The sequence below is a fragment of the Morus notabilis genome, unplaced genomic scaffold (genome assembly GCF_000414095.1).
Source record: "Morus notabilis unplaced genomic scaffold, ASM41409v2 Scaffold888, whole genome shotgun sequence".
NCBI classification, from domain to species: Eukaryota; Viridiplantae; Streptophyta; class Magnoliopsida; order Rosales; family Moraceae; genus Morus; species Morus notabilis.
In genome coordinates this window covers 384,939-412,911 of record NW_010367841.1, presented here as the reverse complement: position 1 = coordinate 412,911, position 27,973 = coordinate 384,939, and the positions used below count along the sequence as shown (strand labels likewise).

At 33.3% G+C, this 27,973-nt stretch overlaps 2 protein-coding genes across 3 annotated transcripts; one reads left to right on the top strand and one right to left on the bottom strand.

Annotated features, from left to right (window-relative positions):
- Positions 1-1,526: 1,526 nt before the first annotated feature.
- Positions 1,527-5,126, bottom strand: LOC21403527 (protein UPSTREAM OF FLC). The gene is made up of 6 exons (XM_010113543.2): positions 4,454-5,126; positions 4,267-4,336; positions 4,019-4,134; positions 3,025-3,907; positions 2,036-2,332; positions 1,527-1,931 (listed from the first exon to the last, which is right to left on the bottom strand). The coding sequence occupies exons 1-6, from the start codon at positions 4,641-4,643 to the stop codon at positions 1,859-1,861; spliced, it is 1,629 nt and encodes a 542-aa protein (XP_010111845.2). The 5' UTR covers positions 4,644-5,126; the 3' UTR covers positions 1,527-1,858.
- Positions 5,127-15,515: 10,389 nt separating this feature from the next.
- LOC21403526 (DNA ligase 1) lies at positions 15,516-23,666 on the top strand. Of its 2 annotated transcripts, XM_010113542.2 has the most exons (17): positions 15,516-16,487; positions 16,901-17,017; positions 17,647-17,748; positions 17,825-17,941; positions 18,174-18,404; positions 18,478-18,572; positions 18,828-18,915; positions 19,996-20,127; positions 20,466-20,578; positions 20,898-20,999; positions 21,094-21,155; positions 21,336-21,407; positions 21,505-21,578; positions 21,690-21,746; positions 22,384-22,461; positions 22,608-22,685; positions 23,328-23,666. In XM_010113542.2, exons 1-17 carry the CDS (start codon positions 15,708-15,710, stop codon positions 23,394-23,396), a joined length of 2,367 nt encoding a protein of 788 aa, XP_010111844.2. In that variant the 5' UTR covers positions 15,516-15,707; the 3' UTR covers positions 23,397-23,666. The 2 variants fall into 2 exon arrangements, with proteins under 2 accessions (XP_010111844.2, XP_024031443.1); XM_024175675.1 differs by lacking the exon at positions 19,996-20,127.
- The last annotated feature ends 4,307 nt before the right edge of the window (positions 23,667-27,973 follow it).

Below are 27,973 nucleotides of genomic sequence, written 5' to 3'. Positions count from 1 at the left end.
TAATATGTGTTATAATATTGTAATTATATTAACCATTTTAATAATATTATTATGTTCTATATCATTATTATATAATATGTTATTTAATAATAGTTTTATTGTATTATATTAAATATAATAATAAATATACATTATAATATAATTGTATATATTATATTGTAGTATAATAAAATATAATATAATCATAATTTTTAATTATTTTGTTATTATTTTAATAATATTATTATATTCTATATCATAATTATATAATAATAATTTTTTATTATATTAAATATATATTATATTACAGAATAATATAATACAGTCGTAATTTTTAACTATTCAGAGTAAATCAACCTCATAATTTATTAAACGCTATTATATTAATTTTGAAACCAACAAAACTACTATAATTATAGTTTACCATACACCTAACTATTTTTTGTACTAACTTCCTTTTCTTTTAGCACAACTAAAAATAATTTTTTCAAAATCTACAACAATACTAAATTAAGCCTTAAGTCTTGTGCTCTTTTTTTATTCACCAAAAGAAGAAAAATACATAGAATAAGAGGTCTTGTGCAAATAACTATGAGCAAGCAAGTAATTTCTCTGCCTTCAAGGACTAGTTTGCCCAAACAAAAGCAAAAAAGGGGAAAGAAAAAATAGTAGCACTACTCCAGAGGAAAAAAAGCTTTCAAACAGCTCAATTTATTCCCCCCACCAACCCCCGCCTTCCCTCTCTCTCTCTCTCTATAAAACTTCCAAAAAGCCTAAAATCCGAGCACCACATTAAAGATGTCTTACACGTGACGAGAACTTTTTGGCAAGCCATGCCCCATTAAACGAAGATCTAGTTTGACAAAGTTATAAAATAATCAGAACCAAGCAAAGCAAAGATAAATTAAAGCGATTGGGGGCTAATTTTTCATCGGCTTATAAAACATGCAAAGCGAGAAGGACATCTGTTTTTTCTGTATCATATCATATGTATATTATACATATGACAAGCAAGGTTTTCATCAAAGAAAGAAACAGGCAATAAATAGAAGACCCGTTTAGTTCGTTGATTCGAGTTTTTAATTCGAGTTGAGATGTGACTTTATGTGAAAATTTTTTACTGTATAAAAAAATTAGATGTAATTGTTTGTGAGAGCTTTTTTACTGTAGAAAAACTCAAATTCTAAACTCGAATCAGCGAAATAAACGGAACCTGAATCTCCACTCACTGAGTTGTATTTGTATACAATAACCGAGGAGGTTACTTTGACCTTTTAAAAAAGCAGCTTTTTGCTTTGCTAATTGAGAGTCAAAACACTACTTTTTGAATCAAGAGTCAAAATTGCGGGAATAAAAAAAGTCTCCTGAGCCTGCAATTAAATTTACAACATGGTTCAATGGGAATCCTATGAGAATGCTGAACTTCTCCGGGACAAGACAAACATAAAAAATTTGAATAAAGAATCTTTGGCTATTAGCCAATAACTATCTCACAGTTTCAAGAGCTGTTGTGGAGAAAAAGATTTCCAGAGGTGAAAAAAAGTAAATTTAGAGGGAAAGAAAAAAGATAGATCTTTTAACTGTAGCTAGAGAAAAAGTACAATCCCCGTTGAAAAACCAACCCAAAAGGCCAAGTCCTTATCTCAGAACCAGGAATTGGTCCACCACGAGGACCACATTAACCCATCAAGGCATCAACCCACTTTTGCAAATAAGAGATTTGCAATGTTCTTTTTTTAGTTGCCAGATTTACAAAAAATCATTACACGTACGCCGCCCACAAAATTTTTCCATCATTTGAAATTCAAACATGGAAACCTAGTTGCACAGAGAGTGTCTTAAATGGTTTACCCGTAACTTGGTATCTTCAGAAAGGTTTCTATGAGATACCAACTGCAGCCGTGTGGCAAGGTGCTTTGGACTGGATTATAACCCTAGCTCCTGAAGCAAGCCTGTTGGAGAAAATTAATGTAATGTCATTTATTGTGGACAATAAAAATTGGAAATGCCCAGATAGTTTTGAGCATGAATGTGAAAGTGAGGAGTCGATACTCAACTTTCTTCAATTTTGATCACCTTCTCCTCTCTAAAGGAATCTAGTCTCTTTGATTCATTTTTAGCTGAGAAAGGCTCCGTGATTCTTTTACTAGCACCATTCGATACACTTGGAGTGATGGTCCTTGAGCCATCAACTCCATCAGAGGAGTTTCTTGGCCTATCAGAAGCAGGGGATCTCATAGATTCACTCCGCGGTTGCTTCATTAATGAAGCCGTGATTGATCTTGGGATGCATTTTGAACGCCCGGACGTGGACTCTTCGTTGTCCTCAATCGGATCCAGCTGTTTACAAGTCCTGCAAGGTCATCGTGTACGTAGCATATGAATCATAATCAAGAATAGAGTGCATTATTAGTACTGATCTGCAGCCGTAAATTTTGGACATTTAAGGTAGTAGGGGGGCCAGTTAACTTCAGCATATGCAAGTAAATCATGAAAACTTCAAATTTTCCTTTACTATAAGTTTCTAAGAGCTGTGCCACTTCTTATCTTAAATCTGTTTAAACCACTTCAACTTGGCTGTTGACAAGCTTTTAACAAACTGGTCATTGCTTCCATCAAACAAGGCTCGGTAAGCAATGCATCAAAGCTTCATTTTTAGCACACGCTTGGTAGTCATCAAGCAAAAAGAAACTTGCGAAGACCCAACCCCGAACTGTTGGGAGTTGGGACACAAGTTCAAACCATCAGAAGGCCCGGACGGAGAGAATGTTTACTATGAAAGATGCACCATGTTCAACTCTGGTAATACCATCCCGCATTTTAATCATGCAGGAAGCTTCTAAAATAGGCATCTATAACATTAATTGGGACAAGTGTTTTCTTAGTCTCATCTAATACAGCATAATATTTTTACTAATCACCAACTCTACCGACAACGTCCAAACAAGCGTCATTAATTCATATTTGGAGTGCCAATAAAGTTTGAAAGGCAAACAAAAAGAATCCAACGAATCTTAAAATAAAATATCAAGGAATAAAGCTGACCTGTCTGCATTATAGGACGATGAACGCTTTAGAGTTGTATGTCCATCTTCTTTAAGTAGTTTAGTCTCAATTAAGCTCCCACTGAAGTATTCTTTATCTTCCAATCTCAAACCCATTAACTTTGGATTTTCAGATAGGCAGTCAAGTTCCCCCATTATCATCGAAGTAGAGAATAACGGGGATGGAAACTTTGAATGGGAAAACCTGGGCTTGTAGGTTGGAATTAGACCAAAGCTATGATCCTTAACCGATATCGAACCACATGATATAAGTTGCATCAAAACATTTGTGGCCTTAAGTCTTGCGTGGTTAGGCATTCGAATATCCTCCTCTTCTAGAATTCTAAAACTATTGATCTTACCAGCATCAGCCCTGATCAGGGATTCTAAAGTTTCAGTCTTCCCACCAGATGACGAGGCACTAGAGGTGGATAGAGGAGGGGAAACTGAATCGCTGCAAATTTCGGAGTTCTCCTTTCCCCGCAGAGGCCGGTTTTGATAAGTCTCACCACAGTCAGGCTCTATTAATGTTCCATCATCCGTTGAAACACCTCTAGTACAAGTTTCTCGGGCTTTTGATCTACCCACATTGTCCTCTGTCTGCGTCGAAGCGTCAGCTAAACCATCAGTCTTGTAAATTTTATACTCAGTTAAGCTCAGAGAATTAGCCCAGGAAGAATTCTTTCCGACTCTAGACTCCGGAGATACGCCGGAAGAGCCTGCACGCTCAACCGCAGGAGAGAGCTCGTCATCTCGAGAATTCTTTATTTCTTTCCCGTTTAGACTAGATGAGGACGAGGAATCATCATGGCTTCTGGAAGAGGTAGGTTCAGGGAACTGTTTCAAGCTCTGAGTTTTCACATTCACAACCGGGCTGAATCGATCTGGAAAGAGAAAATATCAGGCTTTCAGATTTGGTTCCCCGAAAACTTTAGCTATATTCGATTATAATGTAGACTGAATTACATTTTCTTGGTAACCAAACAATTATATACCTGAATTAGACTCTTCAACGAGTTCAGAGCCTTTGAGAACGTACTCATTACCATGAGCGGGGTGAATTAGATCATCTTCACAGAGATCATGCCAAACAAACCCATTCTTGTAGCTCCTGCATTAATTGAAAAAAAAAAAAAAAAATTATAGAAGAACAAAATAAAAATCCATGCTTGATTCTGTAGCGAAAAAAGAAGTAGAAGTCTGAACAGAAAATATTCTGAGAAAGGAAGACAAGAACTTTCACCTTTTAGAAGACCATGCGAACATGGAAGCCATGCCTCTGCCTCTTAGAACATTAAGTCTCTCAATCACATCTGTGAAGAACACATAAAATTCTTCAAAAATCAAACTTTTTTTTTTGTTTATTCGGGGAAAAAAAAAACGAACTTTTGATGAAACAGAAGATTCTAGACTCTAGAACTGCGATTCACCTCTGAGATAGAGACCGTCGGGAGAGGAGAAAGGGACCTCCATGAAATGAGGGTGCTCGAGCTGGCGATTCCGGCAAAGGTAGTAAACCACAGGAACCTTGCGGTTCTGCTGGTACTTGGGCGACTTCTCCGTCCACACTTTCGCCCTCTCCGGGCTCACTTGCCGGTACTTCTTCATCCTCGCCTCCATTAAAGTACGGAAGTTACTTGCGATCTCCGATTTCAAATTGAGCTTTAAGTTCGAGAAACTACGTGAATTTCGGAATCTGCGAGGAATAGCTCGGCGGAGACGGATCAAGACCGAACTGAATCAGAACAACACTTGCAAATATGTGAAAGAGAAAGATGGAAAGATTGATTGTTTCACCGGAATGTAAAGAGAAGCAGAGAGAGACGAAACGAAAAAAGCGAAGAGCTTGAAAGTAGAGAGAGAGAGAGAGCCTTGAAGAAAAGGAAGAAGAAGAGGAAAAATGGCGGAGAAGAAATGGATATAAAGACGCCCGCATTTAATGCGAAGGAGAGAAGAAGTGTAAGTTTGGTGCAGAGAAATTGAAGGTGAGGAGCTTCTTCATAGCTGAAGTTGGCAGAGACAGCGACCCATCGCAGGCTTCCCCCTCTCTCTCCCCTTATTTTCCGGTTTCCCTTTTTTTTTGGCTCATTTCGACTATTCCACGGTCCCTCTCTCTCTCTCTTCCCCTCCGCCTCTCTCTTTTCTCTCTTATGCCTTTCTTTTGTTTTCTTTATTGATTTTCTTTTTCTTTGTACTTATATTGACGTAATTGATAAATTTGCTTTAAATTTTTAATTCTAATAAATTATTTTTACACTACTTATATTGACGTAATTAATAAATTTATCTTTAAATTTTTAATTTATAATAAATAATTGATAAATTTATCTTTAAATTTTTAATTTATATAAATTATTTTCACATTATAAATTACTATTTACTTTAAATAATTTTAAAATATGTTATTGATTTAATTTAATTTCAATGTAAAATATATATACCTCGATACATGTAGCATGAGATGCTTCAATCATCACCCGTTTGGTAAAAGGATTCGTTCCCTGATTCGAATCATGATTCGTGATTCGCTACAGTATTTTCTCTCATAAAAAATACACGTAAATCGAAAATAATTCTAATTCATGAACCAAACAAGTTATTTTTACTTCGCATTGTTTTATTAATTTAATAAGAAAATTTTCAACTGCACTAAAAGAGGACTAATTAATTGTTTTATTTAAAAGTTTAGATAATAATTTTAAGAAGCAATTTATCAAATTTAAAGAATTTTTTGCCTAATTTATAAATCATAAAAATTCAAGTACAAGATGTGACAAATACCCTTCTTTATTTATTAGTTTTGGTTAATTTGTTATTTATTGAGTGGGTGGGAATGATACGTGGCGAATTGTAATTTGGTAGTTTTGGGAGAGTACATTATAGTCTTTTTGCAACAAATAATGAGCTGATTGATTATTAAGTTAAGTCTAACTGTTTAAATTATTTATGAATAGTAAATATGCGTTTATTTTTTCTATTTTTCACATTTATTAAATATAAATATAAATTTTATTCTCCATTCAAATTAAAACTTTAACTACACATTTAAATTACAATTTAAACTACATAATTAGAATTTTTATGCTCAAAATAAAAAATTTAAATTAACAAAATTCAAACTAACAAATTAAACAGGGGTATGTTATTCCTTTGTGTTGAATACACAAATCATAAACTCATGCCGTTCTTCTTTTCTAAAATTTATAAATGTTCCCTTTTGTGGTGAAGATTTTTAAGTATTTATTTTCCAATGACTGGATTATAGAATAAAATAATCACCACTTTGGAGTTTAATAATCAAGTTGATGAATGAAAATTTACAAAAAAAATGAAGTTAAGAGTAATGTTATAAAGTATCAATGATGTTGAACACCATTCATTATAAAAATTAAAAAGTGATTCTTTGCATTATGAAATATACAAATACAATTTATTTTTTTATTAATAGCGGTATTTAACATCATAGCTCGAGCACTTTTCTAATGCTAATTATTAATTATAAAGTTTTCAAGAGCCCGTTTAGTTCATAGATTAGAATAATGAGATTAGGATTATTTTTTATTTATGTGTATTTTTTGTGAGAAAAAACACTGTAACAAACTATAAATCATGATTCGAATCAGAGAATAAATCTTCCAACTAAACGGACTCCAAGTTTTCTACTGTTTGTTCTCGTTTTCTTTCTGCATATGTAAATAGTTAAAGGTCTGCAAAAAGTAGCAATCCGTTGTTTGAGAATATTGTTCACAGCAGACTACTCATCTGCATTTTTTTTATTTCAATTATTGATGCGTGGAGCAATTCTTAATATAAATATTTCAATTCGTAAAATAATGTGAATAAAAAAAATATTAATATCATTCTTTCTTATATCAATACACAATCAGTTGCAATTTTCCGTACTATATTCGTCAATATTAAAATTTTTAAAAAGTTAAAATAGAAATTATACATATATCACATAGCACATTATAGAAGCAACAATCAACTCAACTGCATAGGGTTTTTTTTTTCTGCTTGCAGAAAAATTGGTAAAGTTGACATGCTGTCTGTGGTTTTTGGATTTCCTTAATAGAAAAAAAAAATAATAATAAAATAAAAAACTGAAAAACTAAAAGAGAGAGAGAGAGAGAGAGGTAGTTTTATATCTCACGCCAACACAAGTTAAAACAGAAATACCAGCTCACTAGAAATTCCAAGGCAAATGAGAGAGAGAGAGAGGGGTTTATATCTCACGCCAACACAAGTTAAAACAGAAAATCAGGTCATTAGGGCTTGTTCTTTTAAAATTTAATTTGAGTATAATTTTTTAGTTAAATTTGAGTTATAACTTGAGTTGAACTTGTAACTTGAGTTTGTGTTTGGTTGTGTACATTTGAGTTATGGTTTAAGATAATAATCTTTTTGAGTTTGTGTTTGAATGAGTCAAAACTTGAATTTGTATTTAGATAGTATTTTAATAAAAACTCAATGCTGATGAAAAATTTTAATATGGTATATGGGTCGGGTTTTATTCGTCTTTTTATTGTCAACGCATAGAAAAAAAAACCATCTCAATCAAAATTAAAATGAAAAAGTTATAGCATTTTGAAGAATAAAAAAAATACTGTTCATGAATTTGAGTTCGAGTTTCTAAACTCGAGTTGAAGGAGAAATTTGAACTCGAGTTTTAGTCATAAACTCGAGTTTGAACTCGAGTTTAAACTTAAAAGAACATGAACTCGAATAAAATTATAACTCGAGTTACATTTTTTTGAGTTTTTTACTCAAAAAAACAAGCCAAATTCCAAGGCAAATTATCAAGTATCACAAGATGAGAAAAGAAACATAGTTTGGTTCCAAAAGCTGACTCTAGTCGGAGCTTAAGTAGTTCCATTTTCGATCATGATGTAAGTTTCAAGTAAACTTGCTACAGAGCTAACTTAAGAAGACTCCCATAATGCCTGGCGTCATTTTGGATACATTTTTGGCTCCTTCTCTTTTTCCTTTCACGGGAGAAAAACCAACTTTGCTTGCTTGCTATTTTTATTTTTTGTTACGAAATATGTAGGGTTTGTTTAGCTCGTTGATTCAAGTTTTTAATTCGAGTGAAGACATAATTTTATATGAGAACTTTTTACTGTAGTAAAAAAATTAAATATAACTGTTTCTGAGAGCTTTTTATTTTAACAAAATTTGAATTTTAAAATCGAAGCGGTGAAATGAACAATACTGTAGTTTAAAAACAGATGATAGAAGTGCTCCATGAGATTTTGTAGCAAACTTATAGTTATATTATTATTTTCGGCAAGACTAGACTGAAAGTTTAGGGCATGAAATTAACGTTTTTATCATAATACAAGACTGCCGTGCGCAGCTAGCAACTTTTGTTTCGAAGCTCGCCGAGATATATTATTATTCTTCTTCTTCCTTTGCCTCAACAGGTTATGTTGTTAGCTCAGGTTGTTTTGGTCCTTAAATGGAATTGAGGTCCACCATGTCCATTTGCTTGTTTACCCTTAAAATCATTTTATTAAGAAACACATATTAATCCTTATCTAAAATCCTCTGAAATTTAAACCAAGATGATTATGTCTACAACATTATCGACATTAAACATATTTTGATGTTTCGACATGGATAATAAAGAGGAAATATATTCTTCTTGATGTGTTCATAAAATATCCATAATATTCAAGAATATTTGCAATATCCGTAAATATTTAAGATATTTTTAAAAATATCCACATAACGTTTAAAAACAAGCACAAAAATTAAAATTTTAGCACATATTATTTTCCTATATTTTTCAATAAACGAGACAATGTGATTTAAATCAAAAGCAATAAAAAAGTAAAGACTACTCACTACACCTCCATGAAGGCTACTCATCAAATTGGATAAACTAACAGTCTCCAATTTATAAGCTAACAGTGAAAAGAGATTAAAAAACATACATATGACATATTAACACTACTTCCAAAACTATTCAAGGGTAATATCCTAACAAATGTATTGTTTAAATCAAAAGCATAATTTATCTAATGCTTTTCAACATGTTAAAAACTCGTTTTGGTAACACTTGAAGTCCGTGTTTTGATAATAAAATTGTATGTAATATACCGTACTATTGTACTTTGTGTAATGAGTATGTAAAATTATATTGTAATCATAATTCATGTATAATTATGATAATTTCTTATTATACTATTTGATATAATTCTCATATTTTTTGATGAGAAACATATTATTTTTTTTCATTAAATTAGTTCAAATTGAGAAATATTGATTATTTAGCATGTTATACAATTTTAAGATTTTCTCAAGCATCCATTTTTCTCTAAATATCATTAATATTATCCGTAAAACAAAATATCGACAATCTCGTCGACATTGACATTTATGTCATTGTCTTAAACTTAACAAATAACATTTAAGAAAAAAAAGCAAATGTATAAATATTATCATTAAAAAAAGTATGGAAAAATACCATACTTATAAGACGTTTTTAATGTTGTATTAGATTCTTAATTATGAATATTTTTTAATGCGATTTAAAATCATGCATTATATCCCAGTGTAAAAAACTCCTTACCATATTCATCAGAACATAGCAATTGATTGACTTCTTGTATTGTCACTTGTCTAAGGACATATGTAGAAAGTATATTTAAATTATGATATTTAATTATGACGTTTAAAATTTAAATTTTGTATGAGAGAAAAATATTATAATAAAATTAATAATTTAAAATTTAAGTATATAAAAGAAACCGTGCCTAAAAATTTTAATTTCTTCATTCATTTAGGCCCCGTTTAGTTCGTTGATTCAAGTTTTTAATTTGAGTTGAGATGTAATTTTATGTGAGAATTTTTTTCTGTAACAAAAAAGTTAAATATAACTATATATGAAAATTTTTTACTAAAATAAAATTTAAATTCTAAATTTCAATTAACGAAATGAATGAGCCTTAAGAATAATGGCAGAGCACTCCTCCATATAAAGAGCCAATATCCCCATCATGTTACATGTATGTACCACTTACTCAAATAACAAAGGCCTCCTCAACATATAACAAGAACAAATATGTTTCGAATTGGCCCATTTATCAAAGGTACGGCTTTCATTTACACCTATCGTTAATTTTTTTTTTTCTCCCCTTGGTCTGTAGAGGCTCTGGCCTTCCTGACAGGATGAATAGAAAGTTGATGTGTACTGAACCTGGGGTAGGTAAAAAGTTGAAATTGAATGTCAAAAGAGAAAACTAGTTACTTTTGTTTATTTCCATAAGCTTATAGACAAATGAACATAATGGGGGTTAGTTAGGTCTGTTTATTTCACCGATTTAAATTTTCAGTTTTAAATTTTTACAGTAAAAAATTTTTAGAAAATATCACATTTAATTTTTTTTGTTACAGTAAAAAGCTTTCAGAAAATATCACATCTCAACTCGAATTGAAAACTTGAATCCGCGAAGTGAACGGGGCCTTAAGACCCGTTCATTTCACTGATTCGAGTTTAGAATTCAAATTTTTCTACAGTAAAAAGCTATCACAAACAATCATATCTAACTTTTTTACTACAGTAAAAAACTCTCACATAAAGTCACATCTCAACTCAAATTAGTAAACTAAACGGGCCCTTAGTTTAAAACTCGTAATGTTGTTGGAAAGTGAGTAGGCAGGCAGCTAGCAGTAAAGAGAAGGTTTTTTTTTTTTTTTTTTTCGCTAGTACGGTAATGAGAAAGTTTACATTTTTATTTTGAGTTAATTCTACAAATATTTCCTTAAGTTTACTCTCAATTATATTTTAGTCATTAATTTTGGCCCCGTTCACTTCGCTTATTCGAGTTTAGAATTCGAGTTTTGATGTGACTTTATGTGAGAGCTTTTTACTGTAGTAAAAAAGTTAGATGTGATTGTTTGTGAGAGCTTTTTACTGTAGGAAAACTTGAATTCTAAACTCGAATTAACAAAGTGAACGGAGCCTTTTAAAACGTCACATTTTGTTTCAGTTTTGATATTTTCATTAGTTAAATATTAAATATTTGACAGAATTTATAAATGTAAAAATTAAAATTAAAAATATTTAAAGCGCGTTTAGAATTCGTTCTAAAATGATTTTATTTTTTTGTATGAAAATAAAAATGAAAACGTTTTCAATTTCATACGGAAATCATTTTTAAAAATGCGTTTAGTAGTTTTATCAATAGATTATTTTTAGTATAAAAAACTCAGTAATGTCTCTCTCTCTCTGCTCGAGAGAGGAGAAAATGAAAATAAAAAATAAAAAATGACTAAACGTCGTTTTTCATTTATTTCTCATTTTACACTAAATTAAAAAATAGTTTTCATTTCCGTTTTTTATTTTTATTGCGCCAAACGCCGTTTTAAAAATATTTTTATTTATTTTTTAAATGTAAAAAATAAAAATAGGATCAATTCCAAACATGACCTTAAAGTTTAGGGACTAAATTATTTCGAATTTTAGTCCCTAATTTGAATAGATTATATCAAATATTCAACACTTATTTAACAGAAATACCGAAACTAAAATAAAGTAAAACTTTAGAGATGTGTGTTTGGTAAGGGGATTCGTACCATGATTCAAATCATGGTTCATGGTTCGTTACAGTATTTTCTCTCACAAAAAATATACGTAAATAGAAAATTGTTCTAATCTCATGATTCTAATTCATGAATCAAACGTCAAAGTTTGAGATCAAAATGGAAGAGTAAACTATTCATGATATTGACTAACTCTTTTATTTTTATGTTGCAATAAGTTGTACACCAAGGTCTGGACTCCAATCTAAAAGCATGACTTATGGGACGTTTGTTTCATATATTCGTCATTGATTCTTAATCATAATTAATAGTTATCTACAATATTTTTTCTCACAAAAAATATATATAAAATGATAATAATTCTAAATACATAAACCAAACATTCTCTTATAAACACGGGGATTTTGCACACCGGAATTTAGGATCAAGTAGACCCAATAGATAGTGAGAACCAAAGAGAGTTTATAAGTTCTATGTTAATTGAAAAGTCCAAAGTTCTTGTAATGAGACGAACTCAGAGTATTCGAATTAACTCAAAATTACCATTTTGCCCTTTTTTTGCAATAGCTAACGTTCTTTCTAAATTTTATGCATGAATGGGAAATGTCATATAATCCTCAAACAGATTGACACCATCAAATCAAACCCACGTTATTAGCGCGGCATATTTTGTCACGGTAGAGAATTAAATTCTAAAAATATATGCAGTGCCCGCCAGATGAGGTAATTGTACGAACGCCCAATCAAGTGGCCATTATTTTGATTCATTGCTCTCGTTACAGGAAATGGTCATCTGTGACTGTCATCCTCTGAGATGTGCAAAATTTAGAAAATGGCCAAAAATCCAACCAAAGATAATGTTTTATTCCAATGACAAGTCATATTCTATCACGAAAATACACCTTTGTTTATTTCCTTGTCTTAAACCAGATAAGTAGTTGCCCCATTGCTCTTTGCAAATGCTATTTATTGGCTTATACTTAGCAATATATATATATATATATATACATATATATGTGACCTCTTTATTACCACTTTTATTTAAATATTTACATAGTGGAGAATTTCAGAGTAACCTCTTTTTCACATACTTGAAAAAGAAACTTTCACACTTTTTTCATTAAAAGCTTGTCTACGTGAACAATTTTCCATCTCTCACAAAATAAAAAAGGAAAAAAAAAATGTCAATATCTTTTTATAAATATAGAGTTCGTTTCCATTAGATTTGTAATTTAATTTGTTTAGCAAAAAAAAAAAAAAAAAAGGAAAAAACATTAATATACGATAACTATTCTTGATAAGTTCATGTCACACTTCCATCATCATATGGAAATACATTTGTACTTGATAGGTTAACAAAACCTGAAATATTCAAATAAATTATCAACTCAAAAGAATTATTGGAAGTGCACTGCTTTAGACGATATAAAACTATTTATGATTATCATTTTTTTTGTGTGGATATTTGAAGTGATTTTGGATTGCCTCATTACACCGATTGTTAACTATGCAGATGGTGAGCATCAAAGTTGACAACTTATGCACTGCTGAGCTTATAAAGACTTTATTATTGTTGCTAATCTGTACAACTAACAGATAGTGACCAGACGGACCCTAATAGAATTGCTAACTGAGAGAGAGTGTGAGAGAAACCCAAGGGCAGGAATACAAATATATGGCTGAAGATTATTACTTTTTGTTCCAATTTCTTTGAAGAGCACGAAAGAGACGTGTCCACTGCCTATCTGCAAGAAAATATATGTATTACACTAAAACATTGAGCAACAGTCAATTAATTAAGGAAAGACCAACAAAAGTATGAAAGCAATTAAAATTAAAGTGACGCGGATAAGACTCTATTAGCCTCCAAAACCAAGATGACAAAGTGCCCTTACCATGGCACCTGATAATAGTCATTGATTACGGTGTGAAATTTACATGACTATGAGAATTTCTTAAACTATACTGTTACGGTCATTTTATAAATATTGACGGATTTTAATAGTAAATTTTATATTAGTGGTCACTCTAGTTGGATGCTCGCACTGTACAATTCTCCATAATTCATTTAGCGAATCACACAACTGCTAAGTACTCCCAAAAAAAAAAAAAAAGAGGAGATCAACATGTAAAAGAAAGTAATTCTTTTTATCTATTTTCATCGAAAGAGAATAAATATATACACCATACGAAAATCAATTTAGATCTTAGAATAAAGTATATATACTGTCATTGCTTATTCACACTCCTACATAAATGTAAACAAATCAATTGGAATTGATGCTAGTTGACCGAGATGATTGGAAGAGATCCCTGACTTTGTGCATTGATTGACTTCTTATTCCTTAACACAACAGAAATAAACCATGAACCTGTCATGTCATGCAATGTGAATTATGATAAGGGAACAAACACGACATCACTTGTGAAGATCCGCACCTTTGCTAATTCCCACGTAGTCAAGAGCATATCGAAATTGAAATTCAGTACCCCAGGCCATCGTCGTTTTGTTCATTGGAAGTGATATCTAAGTAGCAATCTCAGCAACAACATAATTTCAACATTAATTTTCCTGTGTGTTGTCCATAAGCATTGTGTTCTGTACTTTCATTATTTTTCTTTGAAGATTGACAGGAACATATGAATGCTGACAATGTTTGGCCATTTCAATACATTTTCCGGTTAGAATGTGCACAGTTGAGTTGGCGATTAGTACAGCTTTTAAGCTGAAGTTTTTGAGAAACTGGCTTGCTTTTGTAGAGACTAAAGACGGTTCAGGACCCGGCGTACTTCGGCCCAGTTATTAGTGGCGATGAGTTAAACCAGTCCGGCCCAAAAGAAAGTGTCGTTTTTTTTTTTTTTTTTTTTTTTTTTTAAAGAAATGATCACCCCGAATTTGACCGCCAAAAAAAAAAAAGGGTAAATGCATATAATAACATGTCATCACGGAATCAAAAAATAAAGATTACTTGTATGTATAAGCACAAACAAAAAAATAGAATGTATCATTGTGCAAATAAGAAATAAAAATTACAAAAGGAATCCGCTGATATTTAAGAAACTTCACTTAAACATTGAAAAAATTTTCTAATATAAGAGTATTGCTTAATAGAAGAAATCCTGAAACTAAAAATTGCTCTCATTTACCAATACCAATATTTGTTAAAAGTGAACTAAAATTATATGAAGTTTGCAATTCAAGGGTTGCTTTCTTATCATATGTCAAATTTATCATATATATATATATATATGACACAACTCAATTAAAATTAATAATTTTGTTTTTCATGTCACTTATCGTGTTTAAATTGACAAAACATATATAGATAATGAACCTTGCGAAAATAACATATAGCAGAAAATTATTACTCGTGTTGAAATATAACAAAAAATTTAAGATATCTTATAAATAATAAAAATTAATATCGTTAAAAAATTATTACAAACATTTCTACCTCAACCCTCTCAAACCCCATGGCACTCAAACTCTCTTAGGCCCCATTCACTTCGTTGATTCGAGTTTAGAATTTGAGTTTTTCTACGGTAAAAAGCTCTCACAAACAATCACATCTAACTTTTTTACTACAGTAAAAAGCTCTCACATAAAGTCACATCTCAACTCGAATTCTAAATTCGAATCAGCGAAGTGAACGGGGCCTTAGTGTCATTAGATCAAGCGATATTAAACAATGCTACTATTTTTATAAAATATTTTAAAAAAAATTGTTACATTTCAACCGTACCCTAACAAATTTATTGTGTAGTACAATATTTTACATAATCTTAATCCAAACAAGGTACACAAATTGACATATGCGGATTTGAATGGGCTTATAATCACACCAACAAATTTAGAATTTAAAAAAGAAATGAATTTTGGTAATGAAATGAAATTGCATTGTGTATTTCAGTATTTGTGTTGGAGTTCGACCGTTGGTTGCCTTGACAAAACAAACTTGTCCGAATAACGGAAAACTATTAAAAGAAGAAAGAAAAAAAAAAAAAAAAAAAAGGGAGAAAACTTGTCCTCACATTCGTTAACCAAACCCTTCCCGCCATTTCCCGTCACTTCCTCCGCACTCTTTTCCTTCTTCCTCCCTCTCGCTCTCTCTGAAATCCGCCATTTTTCTGCATTTGATGCTCAAGCTTCGTTCATGCCATTGCCTACGCCCAGTCCCAATCTCTTTCCCCCGCCTCAATTTCCCCTATTTCTCTATCCTCATCTCCAGACCCTTCTTTCCTACCCCCATAACCCTCTCCAGAAACCCTAGACCCCATCATTTGACCGCTATGTCTTCTCGCCCCTCCGCTTTCGACGCTCTCATGTCCGGCGCTCGCGCCGCCGCCGCCAAGAAGAAGGCCCAGCCCTCTTCTTCCCCCAAGAAACGCAAATCCCCGGACTCAAAACCCTCTCAAAACCCCGATTCGGCGACCGTCTTGGAAACCGAAGCGAAAGGCCAAGAAAACGGAGACGCCGCTGGAAATGCTGTTGCGTGTAAGGAGGTGGCGGCGCTGCCGGCTGCAAAGAAAGTTTGCGTGTCGGCGAGCGCGCAAGAGAGGACAGCGCAGTTGAAGAGTAAAATCGCTCAATTGAAGAGAAAGGCTGGGGATTTCGATCCGAAATTGATCGATTGTTTGAAGGAGGGAGAGAAAGTTCCGTTCTTGTTCCTCTGTTTGGCTTTTGACTTAATTGCGAACGAGACGGGGAGGATTGTGATCACTGATATCGTGTGCAACACCTTGCGGACGGTGATGCACACCACGCCTGATGATTTGGCGGCCGTGGTTTACCTCTCAGCGAACCGGATTGCGCCGGCACACGAGGGGCTGGAGCTCGGAATCGGGGATGCCTCGATTATAAAGGCGCTTGCAGAAGCTTGTGGGGGGACTGAAAAACAGGTCAAAAATAAGTATCAGGTAATGCCGGTGTTGTAGTTTATTGACAATGCCGACTTTTTTATGATATGAACTGTGAAGTGTGTTGAAATTTTCTTTTGTAGCTCAACGTTTACTTTTCGTGGAGACTCACTCTTGAGAAGTGCCGATGGTATTGTTTGACTGATGTTCTACTGAGTATTGTGTATTTTGTTCAGCATATGTCCTCTTGGTTTAGACCTTTACCTTCTAAGAAGCCCTTCAGTACTTATCAGAAAAAAGAAGCAAGCCCTGATCTTTTATTTTATTTTATTGGCTTATGTTCTTCAACTGTGTTTCAAACTTTTTGTTATTTATTTACTGATATGAATGGAGCTATTCGAGTTGTGCTGTTATTTATTTCACGTTCTTTCCGTATTTTCCTTGCTAACAGCAAGTGCAATCTGAACTTGTAGGTATTGGGAGATTTAGGTCTTGTTGCAAAAGCAAGCCGCTCTTCCCAGACCATGATGCGCAAGCCTGATCCATTGACTGTTACGAAAGTTTTTGATACGTTTTGTCTCATTGCTAAGGTGATCTTTCTATAACTTTCTTTAGGTCTAAACGCAACAATTTGAAATACATTAAGCGTGATGACTTCCTGTTGAACCTTGAATTTTACTTATATTTGAACTTGGAAAGAAGCTGGAAAATTAACTGCATTTTCTGCTTTAGTAGTGCATTATTGTCTGGTACAGTCACTTTTGCTCAGGTCATAATTTGAAACGACTGGTAAGTTTTCACTTGAGTTTTCAAGTTTCTAATTTACAACAAGGATCCGAAAAACTGCACAGCATCCGTACGTTTTAGACATTCACACCAATATGAATCCATTTCACTTTCAAAGCTTAATTCATTTCTCATGTATCATGATCAGTTACAATACGGTCATTCTTCTATGTCTAGTTTATGACTAATGGATTACATGTTAGTTTTGATTTTTTTTTGCATTTGGCATATCTTTATGACGAATAAATATTTTTTGCTAGTTAGTCAAGCTATTATTGCTGAAACGTGATTCACAGATGCTTGTTTTCTGTTGGCCCGTCATGCGACATGTAGTTGTGGGAGAAGAGAGAGAATTTGTTGAGGAATTTAAGTTTTGACAATAGTAATGAACTGATTTATGTGCAATTTAATTGCCCTTGCTTTTGAATTTCAGGAATCTGGGAAGGATAGTCTAGAGAAGAAAAAGAACCATATCAAGGCACTTCTTGTTGCTGCTACTGATTGTGAACCTCAATATTTAATCCGATTGCTTCAGGTTGTAATTTTTTCCTATTCAGGAATTCTATTGTTGACTCTAGCCAATTATAAGATTGTAATAAATTGTTCTGCAGGCAAAGTTGCGAATTGGATTGGCAGAGCAGACTTTATTGGCTGCATTAGGACAAGCAGCTGTATATAGTGAAAAACATTCAAATCCTCCTCCAAAAGTTCAGTCTCCATTAGAAGAGGTAACATCATATCCTCTAGGTCAAGTTATTGTTATATGTATTGAATCTCATATTTGGTGATCCAAAGAGATTTAAACGTATTGGTGGATACCGGTTGTATGTTTTTTAACATATTTCATATGTTTACAATTATACATAATATGCCAGAATTTGGTATATAAGGTCTTACTCTTTGTTAATCTATCCAATCAGCAGCTATTTATTAAGTTCTTTGTGATTGTATTTTTATCAGGCTGTAAAGATTGTAAAACAAGTGTACTCTGTACTTCCTGTTTATGATAAAATAATCCCAGCCCTTCTCAGCGATGGTGTGTGGAATCTTCCAAAAACATGTAATTTTACTCCAGGTGTCCCTGTTGGACCTATGTTAGCAAAGCCGACAAAGGGAGTGTCTGAGATTGTACAAAGGTTTCAGGATACAGAATACACCTGTGAATACAAGTACGATGGAGAACGTGCACAGGTGATACCATCAAGTAGAATTGGTATTTTATTCCAGGAATATCCCATGTGCCTTAAGTTTCTTCATCATGCAGATACATTATTTGGAGGACGGTTCAGTTGAGATATACAGTCGAAATGCTGAGCGAAACACTGGAAAATTTCCTGACGTCGTCGCTGTAGTTTCAAGGTAAACTTTTGTAAGGGATGATTTTTTGGTAGCTAAATGAAAACTTGATTATCTAACGGAATATTGTTATCTCTGTGTGTGTGTACTCATATTTACAAGTCAGCTGCTTTAGAAGGAAATTTTTAGAGCTCTATAGTAAGCTTCATTATGTGATCCGTAAAAGTAGCACCTAAGTAATTACTAAAAAGGAAAAATCACTGGCAACTAATTCGTGTCCCAGTTTTGTTGCCGCTAATATTTGCTACTGGCTTGCAGGTTAAAGAAGTCATCTGTAAACTCATTTGTCTTGGATTGTGAACTGGTCGCTTATGACAGAGAGAAACAGAAAATTCTTCCCTTCCAGGTTTTATTTCTTTAACTACTATCAAATTTTTTAGCAACTGTGATACACATTTGGCGGAAGTGCTGTTGTTTCATATTATTCACTTTCAAACATAGTTCTTGTCGGGTAATTAATCATTTATATTGGGTTTAAACTCATTTTTAGTACTTATAGTTTCTGTTAGTATTGAATGCCGCATGAGGGAAAAGTAAGTTATTGCAAATTCACAAGAAAATTGGTAATCATGACAACTGTCATTTTTCTGGAGTCATTCACACGCGTTTTATTTTATTTTTATTTTATTTTTTACAAAAGATTTTGGAATGAAAAAATAGGAATATATTTCAGTCAGCAACATTACACTTGTTTTTGTTAGATCTCTATCTGGATTAATCAAATTGGTAGTTGTTGTGTGAATTGTGTCCTTAAACCTAAGTAGAACTGAATGCATAAGAGAATGATGGACAATAGTACATAAAAATTTAACCAGGATAGTATTCTTGAATAATGCTTATATATATTTATAGCATTTGTTTTTTAATCTTGACGAGTATTACTAATTGATTGCTACCATTTTTATTCCATTCCTTCGGAATGGCGGGACGAGGCGGAAGGTAAGGTCGTCCCTTTACTTCATTCCTTCGGAATGACGGGACGCTAAGGGAGGGGACCCTTCCCCTCCCCCGAACCCCCTCCCCTTCCCCTTTAGATAGAAGGTCGTCCCTTTACTCCATTCCTTGGAAAGGAATGGCGGGACGCTATTCGTTCGTGATTCACACCCGTGAATCACTCCCTGAAGACTTGTTGATATACTCTTTGATTGGGTCGGTCGATCACTCCCTCACAGGGGAGCTCTCTCTCTGTTTTGGTACGACGAGAGAGGAGTGGTGACCCTCTATTAGCCTTTAGGTACTTGGCAGCTATACTTGACCGACGTTGGCTCCATATGGTAAATTTAAGGTTTGGTTGTATTATTTACTTTTATGCTTCCCTACGTGGAAAATGAATCAAACCTGAGCTGGTACTGGTCTTTGTTTTCTTTTGCTCAAATAATTTGGTGAGTGGAGGTAATTATGTCTTTTACAAATGATTTTATGGCAGATACTCAGCACACGAGCTCGCAAAAATGTGGTCATGAGTGATATCAAGGTTGATGTTTGCATATATGGGTTTGATATGTTGTATCTTAATGGTCGACCTCTTCTTCAGGAAGAACTAAAAGTTCGTAGAGAGGTTGGCTTTTTTTCTTATTTGACTTTTTGGCCTTTTGCTCTTAGTGAATCTTGTTGCTGTACTCCACCTTTTGGTAATTATAGTTGTTGATTTTCAAGAGTTGTTAAACGATCAAATTCATCATCTTTTCGTGCCGGTTTCTGAACTTTACTTTGGGGCACCAGCAACGTGGCAACTTGCTTTGTTCACAAAGTGGTTTTTATAGTTGTGTTTCACACACTCCAGTCAAATAAGCCTGCCTACTAATAATAAAAACGTTTGTCTTAAAAGAAAATACTACTTGCTTACATTAGAAAATTGTAATGTATTCTTAATTTTATAAATGTTGTGTTGTGCAGTGTCTCTATGAGTCGTTTGAGGAAGAGGCTGGATTTTTTTTATTTGCCACAGCAATAACTTCAAATGATATCGAGGAAATACAAAAGTTTCTTGACGCTTCTGTTGATGCCAGGTATTCACATCCTGTTTTTAATTTTTCTCATTTTTTAATGTTTTGAATATATGACACCAGTAGACATGACCTTATGTAAATATGTTGGGTTGTTTTTTGGATCACCTGACTAAATTGTTATGCATTTTTTCTCAATAATGCAAAAACCAAAGATTTCTCGCATTAATTTTCTATGAGACACTTCTCCTAGACAATATTATCATTTATTTTTCATAGGCTATTTGCATTCGTTGTTTTTCTATTTTTCAAGGCATTATTTTGTAGTTGAACCATTCATCTCCTTTATGTTATCAACTCATCTATGGTTAATGGTTTGTAGTTGTGAGGGTCTTATTATCAAAACGTTGAATAAAGATGCTACATATGAACCCTCCAAGCGGTCTCTTAACTGGCTCAAATTGAAGAAGGATTATTTGGATAGGTCAGTGATACTGATACAACAGAAGTATTCCTTTACCTCCAACTCCTGTTTAAGCATTATGAACTTGGATTTGCTTATTTTCTGTCATCTACAGCATAGGGGACTCACTGGATTTGGTACCTATTGCTGCTTTTCATGGTCGAGGAAAACGCACAGGTAACAATGACTATATTTAAATACATTGAGACATGCACATTCTTTGTTAATATTACATTTAAAAGAATAGATAAGTTTGTGTGTAACACATGCACATGCACGCGCAATCATATCCAAATTTCACTGTTGTAACGCACTTTAATTCTGCACCTTACCAATATAATGTTTTTGTCATGTTAGGTGTCTATGGTGCCTTTCTCCTAGCTTGTTATGACAACAACAATGAGGAGTTTCAGAGCATTTGTAAAATTGGTGAGTGGGTAGCATGTGCTGCAACTTCTCAATGGCTGTCTAATGATTTTGCCCATTAATGATGATTTTGCCTGAAATTTAAGAAAATGATATATAGGCACTGGATTTTCTGAAGCAATGCTGGAAGAACGTTCTGCTAGCCTCCGTTCTAAAGTGATTCCAAAACCAAAGGTCTGACTTTTTTTTCCCATTCCTTCTGCCTTTGCCACTAGAAGATATGTGTCTACGCATGGCTTTCACTAAAATTTTACTTGCTAATGCTAATATTCTTGTTAATTGCAGTCATATTATCGCTATGCAGAGACCATTAGTCCAGATGTATGGTTTGAGCCCACTGAGGTAACTGGTTTGCATCCCTTTTCACGTGCTCATATTCTTGCCTCATCTCATCTTGTGCTTTTGAAACCTGATTCTTTATTGCTACGGTGCAAATGAAACTGTACGGTGTTGTCTACAGTTTAATATGGTTGTCTTTCAGTTATAACCTGCTTAAAAACAATTCATGTTTATATTTTTTTTTCTTAGTACTGCAGATGGAATAGGCTATGTACAAATTTAACAAATTTATTACTTTTGCTTGTATTTGTTGCCAAGCATACCATCTGCAATAACTATTAAATTGTAGTTGTTTTCGTATACATTAATTTTAGGTCAATGTATACTCTATTTATTGTAACTGGGACCACATGGTTAAGTTCTCTTTCTAGTGTTCTTGTTGTTGCAAGTTAGACAGCCAGTCGTCCCTCCTGTATTTGTTGTTTGCTTTCTTCCTTTCTTTTAATAGAATTGTTTGTTGTCTTCCTTTTTTTTTTTTTTTTTTTTTTAAATGTTGGGTCTAATGTAGCTCCACATAAGTTTAGTTGTTAATGTTAACTCTCTCTTGTTGGATTTTTTGTACTTATAAAATTAGGGGACGAATAGAATTTGGAACCGTGTTTTGATTTTGATAAAACTCAATGGTGTTGCTCTTTTCTAGGTTTGGGAGGTGAAAGCTGCAGACTTAACTATTAGCCCTGTTCATCGTGCTGCAACTGGCATCATAGATCCTGATAAGGTTTAATAAGCCAAGCCTCTCCTTTTATCTTCCAGTGCATGTTCTTATTTTTCTCCCTTTTTTGTTGTTGGCATTCTATAAACATTTGTGAATGCAAACTTTTTTGTTTTCTTTCTTCTTCTAATTTCTTTTATACTTGTAACAAGGGCATTTCACTTCGGTTCCCGCGCCTTGTTCGTGTCCGAGAGGACAAGACTCCAGAGCAAGCTTCATCATCTGAGCAGGTGAAACATCAACTTATCTTACATGCTCATATGATTGGATTGTTTTATGTACTTTCTCATACCCAACTAATAAGAACAAATTACACCCGTCCCAAAACTATGTTACATGTTCTATGATCGGATTGTTTTATATACCTTTTTGTACTCAAAACTAAGAAGAGTAAATCACACCTGTCTCCGTTGATGTTCATCTCAAACAGGAGCTAATTCTCTTGTTTTAGATGATACACTGGCCCCTCGTGATCTTTCCTGTTAATGTCATCTCCATCCCGGGTCCTTCATTCTATGATGGGAAAAATAGTTATTTTGCACATAATCTGGGAAAAAGATTACAGAAGTGAAAATTCTACCCCGTCAAAATATTACTAGAAGGTTTCTATCTAATTGTGAATCCATTTTACAATGTCATAAATCTGTCTAAAATCTCCTAAGAGAACTTTGTAACAAGTTATTTTGATTAGGCTTGAGAGAAGTTATTGCAGCTTAGTCTTTCATCAAGTATTAAGAAAGAACAGGGTTAAAATTACTAGATGAGTATTAAAAGACGATCTCAATGTTGTGTTCATACTTATTTTTGGTTTGAAAATTATAGCCTCTTATAATAATATGACCAAGTCTTGTATACTTCTATCTGAATTTTAGGTGGCTGATATGTACACTGCTCAAAGTCACAATCATTCAAATAATCAAGATGATAATGAAGATGATTGAGTGACAAAGTTCGTTTCCTTTACTCTAATCTGGAGATTATTTCTGCGTGTAAAGACCGCAAGTGAAATGTTGATACAGTCAAACATTGAATGAAGACTGCACTCATGTGGTTGGACGTGCTAGGCTGTAAATTTGTAACAGATTTAGATGCTCTTTGTAGAAGTTTCAGGCAATCAAAATAGTCCAATTTGGGGTCCTGCATCTGCATTGGCTATATTTATCGGCGGTAAACTTTGTTATATTCTAAGCAAAAATAAAAAAAAATTCTGTTTATTACAAATGGAGATAATTGTGTTTTTGTTTTTTGGGGTTTTTGGGAAGGCCCGTTATCGTTGGATCGTGTCTTTGTGCAAACGTTATACAGAAAAATTCTGGTATAGACGTTGAACTCTTTAATGTGATAGGAATCTGCATCTACAGGCAGCGGTTTGACTTGATTACCAAAAACGGTATTATAGAACAGTTTAGAATGTTTTAGAACCTTATTGTTTATTTAATTAATACTTGTTTGCAAGGTGGAATCCACCTGATCCTTATACACCACGTCACAATACCTGTGCTTTTAGACCCGTTATATTATTTTTAGATTTTCCTTTTTTATTAATTTTCGAGGTCATGTTTCGTATCCGTTAGATTATTTTTACCTTTTTTTCTCAAAAAAAAAAAAGAAAAAAAAACAGAGAAAAATGAATGGTCGGACATTTATCTATAGCTTACAGTGATCAGAAAAGGACGTGTAGCACTCCCAGGCATGCAAAAATGCAGAGCCTGTTTTGGCATTATTGAGGAAGGTCGCTTGTAAGGAGTTGGTATTCCAATTTCCAACATACCACTTCTATATAAAAATCTAAGCTTAATTTATGATCGTTTCAAATGAGAAAAAAAAAAAAAACCAATAAATTCTTAAGATCTATTAAAAGTAGAAGGTTCCTCGTTCAAATTCTTAACTCTTAAGATCAAATATTCCTCATTATATTATGAAATGACGGAAAAAGAAGTTAAACCAATAAATTTTTATCTAGCTATTCTCCTGATCATTGCGTAAAATCTTCTACATTTGAGGTACAAGTTGAAATGCGCAATCTCGTTTACAATGCAATGCTCAAGGAAATTTGATCGCTATCTTGAAATTAATGGTCGATAATTTCCTTGGAAAGATATATAATAAATCCCCATGTTGTCTACTGTGTTTTGTTTTTCTTTTATACGACAGCTTGAAACGGCACTGAATGTGGAGAGACTGCAAAAATCCATGTGTGTATAGTATTTGTTTGGTTGATCATGGTCATGCAACAGAGAGCATTGTAGCATCTGCAAACTCATCGTCTAATTGTTGCATTTCCAACTAAAAATCATGTCAAACTTTTAATTTTGTTGTTGATCAACTTGCCTTGCAAACTGACATTTTGGGTCCATCGTTTTTCAAGTCATGGAACTCGGCCTAATTAGATGAATCATTCCGTGACATGTGATTGGTAATACACACTTATTAGTTGGTGAAAAAGTCTTTGGCCCTCATAAGGGCTTAGGGAGATAGATATTAGAGCTGAAAGGACGTTTCCCCGTGTATTAGAGGCCATCTTTTCATCCATTGAACCCTAATTTTTGGCCGAGTCATCAAGATCATGAAATTGCAATCCAATCCAACTAGATAAGAATATATATAATATTGGACATTGACCAAGAATTTAGTTATACCAAACTCATTGTTACTCCTTTCTAATGTCAATAAATGATATGATACACTTCTTACTTCTATACGTTACAAGAGAATTATAGTAAAAATTTACACTCTGTGTACGTGTATGTATGTATATATGCACATTGTTATAGTCACCATAACATATATAAATAATAAACATAACACTAGCGTTGAAATATGGATAATTAATTTTTTTTTCGGTGTTACACTTTTTTAATATTAATGTCACGTTAAATATATGTCATGTTATGCTTTTCTCTTTTTTTTTTTTTTTGACAAGATGGAGAGATTCAAACTCGTCAATAAAATTACTGTTAGGCTATACTTGCAATCACACTTCTCACTTTTATACGTTGTGACAAAGTAGCAAAAAAACCTATGCGCGCGCTTGTGTATTATTCCCACTCTTAAGCTCTGCCGTGTGGACCCAGTAAGTTACCAAACATTGGCTCTGGGCTCCTCCAAATATTCTGTCTTGCTTTGTATTTCATATTTGATCTATTAAACAGGGCACAGGCCAAGTTAGTTTGAGTTCTTGCTTTGCTGTCTAGTCAATCAAAGAATTAGATGTAAAAGTGCCTGTGAGTTCATTATTCATATTTCACCTTTTATACTTGCGTTCCTCCTTGTATTTTTCTTTTGAAAATTTACCGAGAGTTTGCACCTCAATCTGTCAACTGATAAGAATGTGATAAACTCAAATTATGGGCCCTTACTAGCAGGTTCTATAAAGTAGTCTGAACTTATATGGGATTTTCTTAACTCTTATCTGTATATCTTTTTATTTCTTTAAAAAGAAAAACGCGTAATAGAAAAAAGTAGTCTGGGATTATCTAGGCATAACAACTATTATCCGTGTACCTTTTCTGCCATAAAAAAAAAAAAAAAAAAAAAAAAAAACGCGTGACCCATGAATCTTTTCCTTTTTCCTTAAAAGGCTTGGAGTTGATTTTTTTTTTCTTTTTTCTTTTTTCTGTCTCCCAAGCCATAGTAAGACTATCTTGCTTTGGTTTGTCCTGTGAGTTTGTACTAGTTAAGGGGAAAAAAAATTTTATGGATAGCGCTTACCACCATAATTTTATTTCCCTTTTTCAGTCACATGCTGTCATATAATAATTTAGAGAAATTCGTATGAAAAAAATTCATTTTGTACTGTTGACTTGTGAAAGTTTTCATCAAATTCTGGGATATTTCAATATTTGCTTAGTTCTGATTCAATTTTTTTTTGTTATTTAATTAACACTCGGAACTTACAGTGATAAACAGAATTACTTTTTGTAGGAAATATAGAAGAAGTATTGGGATTATCCGCTAGGCACTAGCAACCAAAAACGAACAAGCAGTTTGGCTACCTTAAACAAAGACATGGATGTATAGGAAAAAAATAAATCTTTTTTTTTTTTCTTATTAAACTAGAATCGTTAGTATCCTCACGTTTCTATCCAACACCACTTTGAAAATATATTGGGACCATAGGTGAAACAAAAAAGAAATCTGTCTACGCTCTCGTCAATCATCTTTAGAGGTCCAGGCACAAATTTACCATTTCAAGAAACTAAGTGCGGATGCAAAGAATCGAACCCTCGGACAGATAAGAAAAAGAGTCATGAACCAATCGCTGCTCACTCCTATGTCACCGCCATCGCTTAGTGAGAAAAATCTTGTGCTGGAACACAGTCTTCTAGAGTAATGGAACTCGAATATTGGGGCGAGGCTAGATTTGGAATATGCACTACTATCCGTTGATATGTTGATTGATTTTCGCGGAGAATAGGAGGATACTTGAGCAAGCATGTCAACCAAATTTCACATCCAAGAAGCTATGGTTTTTGGCGTTGGAAGGACAAAAAGGTAACCAAGCTCCCGTTCATTTCGCCGATTCGAGTTTAGAATTTGAGTTTTGTTACAGTAAAAAACTCTCAGAAACAATCACATCTAACTTTTTTGTTATAATAAAAAGCTTTCACACAAAATCACATCTCAACTCGAATTACAAACTCGAATCAACGAAGTGAACGGACCCCAAATTCGTCTACTGAAGTTAGCGTGTGAACTATGAAAAAGGAAAAGACTGACAATTTAGGAGCATTTGTTAGCTTCTTTAGTTCTTTTGCATATTTGAAGCTTTTAGTAATAAAAATTTGGTCAACTCTGAGCATTGCTTTCCTCTAATGAAATGCCATTGGCAAGTTGGATACCTTTGCATTATTTGTACCACCTTAGAGGGATAAAGATTTAAAGCTCAAACAAAGCATAAACCAACTTGAGTGGGAGCAGATGAATATAAAAGAGGCTTTAATGGATTCATCAATATATATATATATATATATATATAATGGACAAATAGGAGGTAAGAGAAACAAATAATTTTGAGAAAAGAAAAAAACATAAGATTAGACTTAAATAGTCATAACATTAGCAAAAAGACTTAAATAGTCATAAACTTCCCTCAAAAACAGACCCAGAAAAACATATTAATCATACATCACACCAGTAACTAAATCCTGATTCTGATTTGTGGGATCCACTAAACCCGACAAGCAGAGGCCTCTTAAATAAAAACCTTCTGGTTGTTGGCCACACCCATCTTCCAAACCCAACAACTCCCACACTAAAATTTCTTACTTCTATTGGAGTGATCAGTCTCTCTCTGTCACTTTTTTAACATTACACAAAGCACACGCTCATACAATCTTAACTAAACTAGTAGTAACAAAGTTACATCTTTTTTTTTTTTACAGCCCACAACAATGTTGGAAAAATCAAGTACCCCTTTCACATCATGGAGCAAAAAAAACTCAAAATGTGAAGGAACAATAAAATAAAATAAAATAAAATAAAATAAAGAAAAGGGACAAAATCCCCCACACAACAA

What these genes read in the sequence shown, in the direction of transcription:
- LOC21403527 (XM_010113543.2), bottom strand. Translation starts at nt 4,643, where the DNA reads ATGGAGGCGAGGATGAAGAAGTACCGGCAAGTGAGCCCGGAGAGGGCG. An exon ending in CGACGGTCTCTATCTCAGAG is followed by an intron (nt 4,337 to 4,453) that starts GTGAATCGCAGT and finishes TGTTCTTCACAG; the next exon opens with ATGTGATTGAGAGACTTAAT. An exon ending in TCGTCCTATAATGCAGACAG is followed by an intron (nt 2,333 to 3,024) that starts GTCAGCTTTATT and finishes ATGACCTTGCAG; the next exon opens with GACTTGTAAACAGCTGGATC.
- LOC21403526 (XM_010113542.2), top strand. Translation starts at nt 15,708, where the DNA reads ATGCTCAAGCTTCGTTCATGCCATTGCCTACGCCCAGTCCCAATCTCT. An exon ending in ATTTAATCCGATTGCTTCAG is followed by an intron (nt 17,749 to 17,824) that starts GTTGTAATTTTT and finishes ATTGTTCTGCAG; the next exon opens with GCAAAGTTGCGAATTGGATT. An exon ending in AGAAAATTCTTCCCTTCCAG is followed by an intron (nt 18,916 to 19,995) that starts GTTTTATTTCTT and finishes ATTTTATGGCAG; the next exon opens with ATACTCAGCACACGAGCTCG.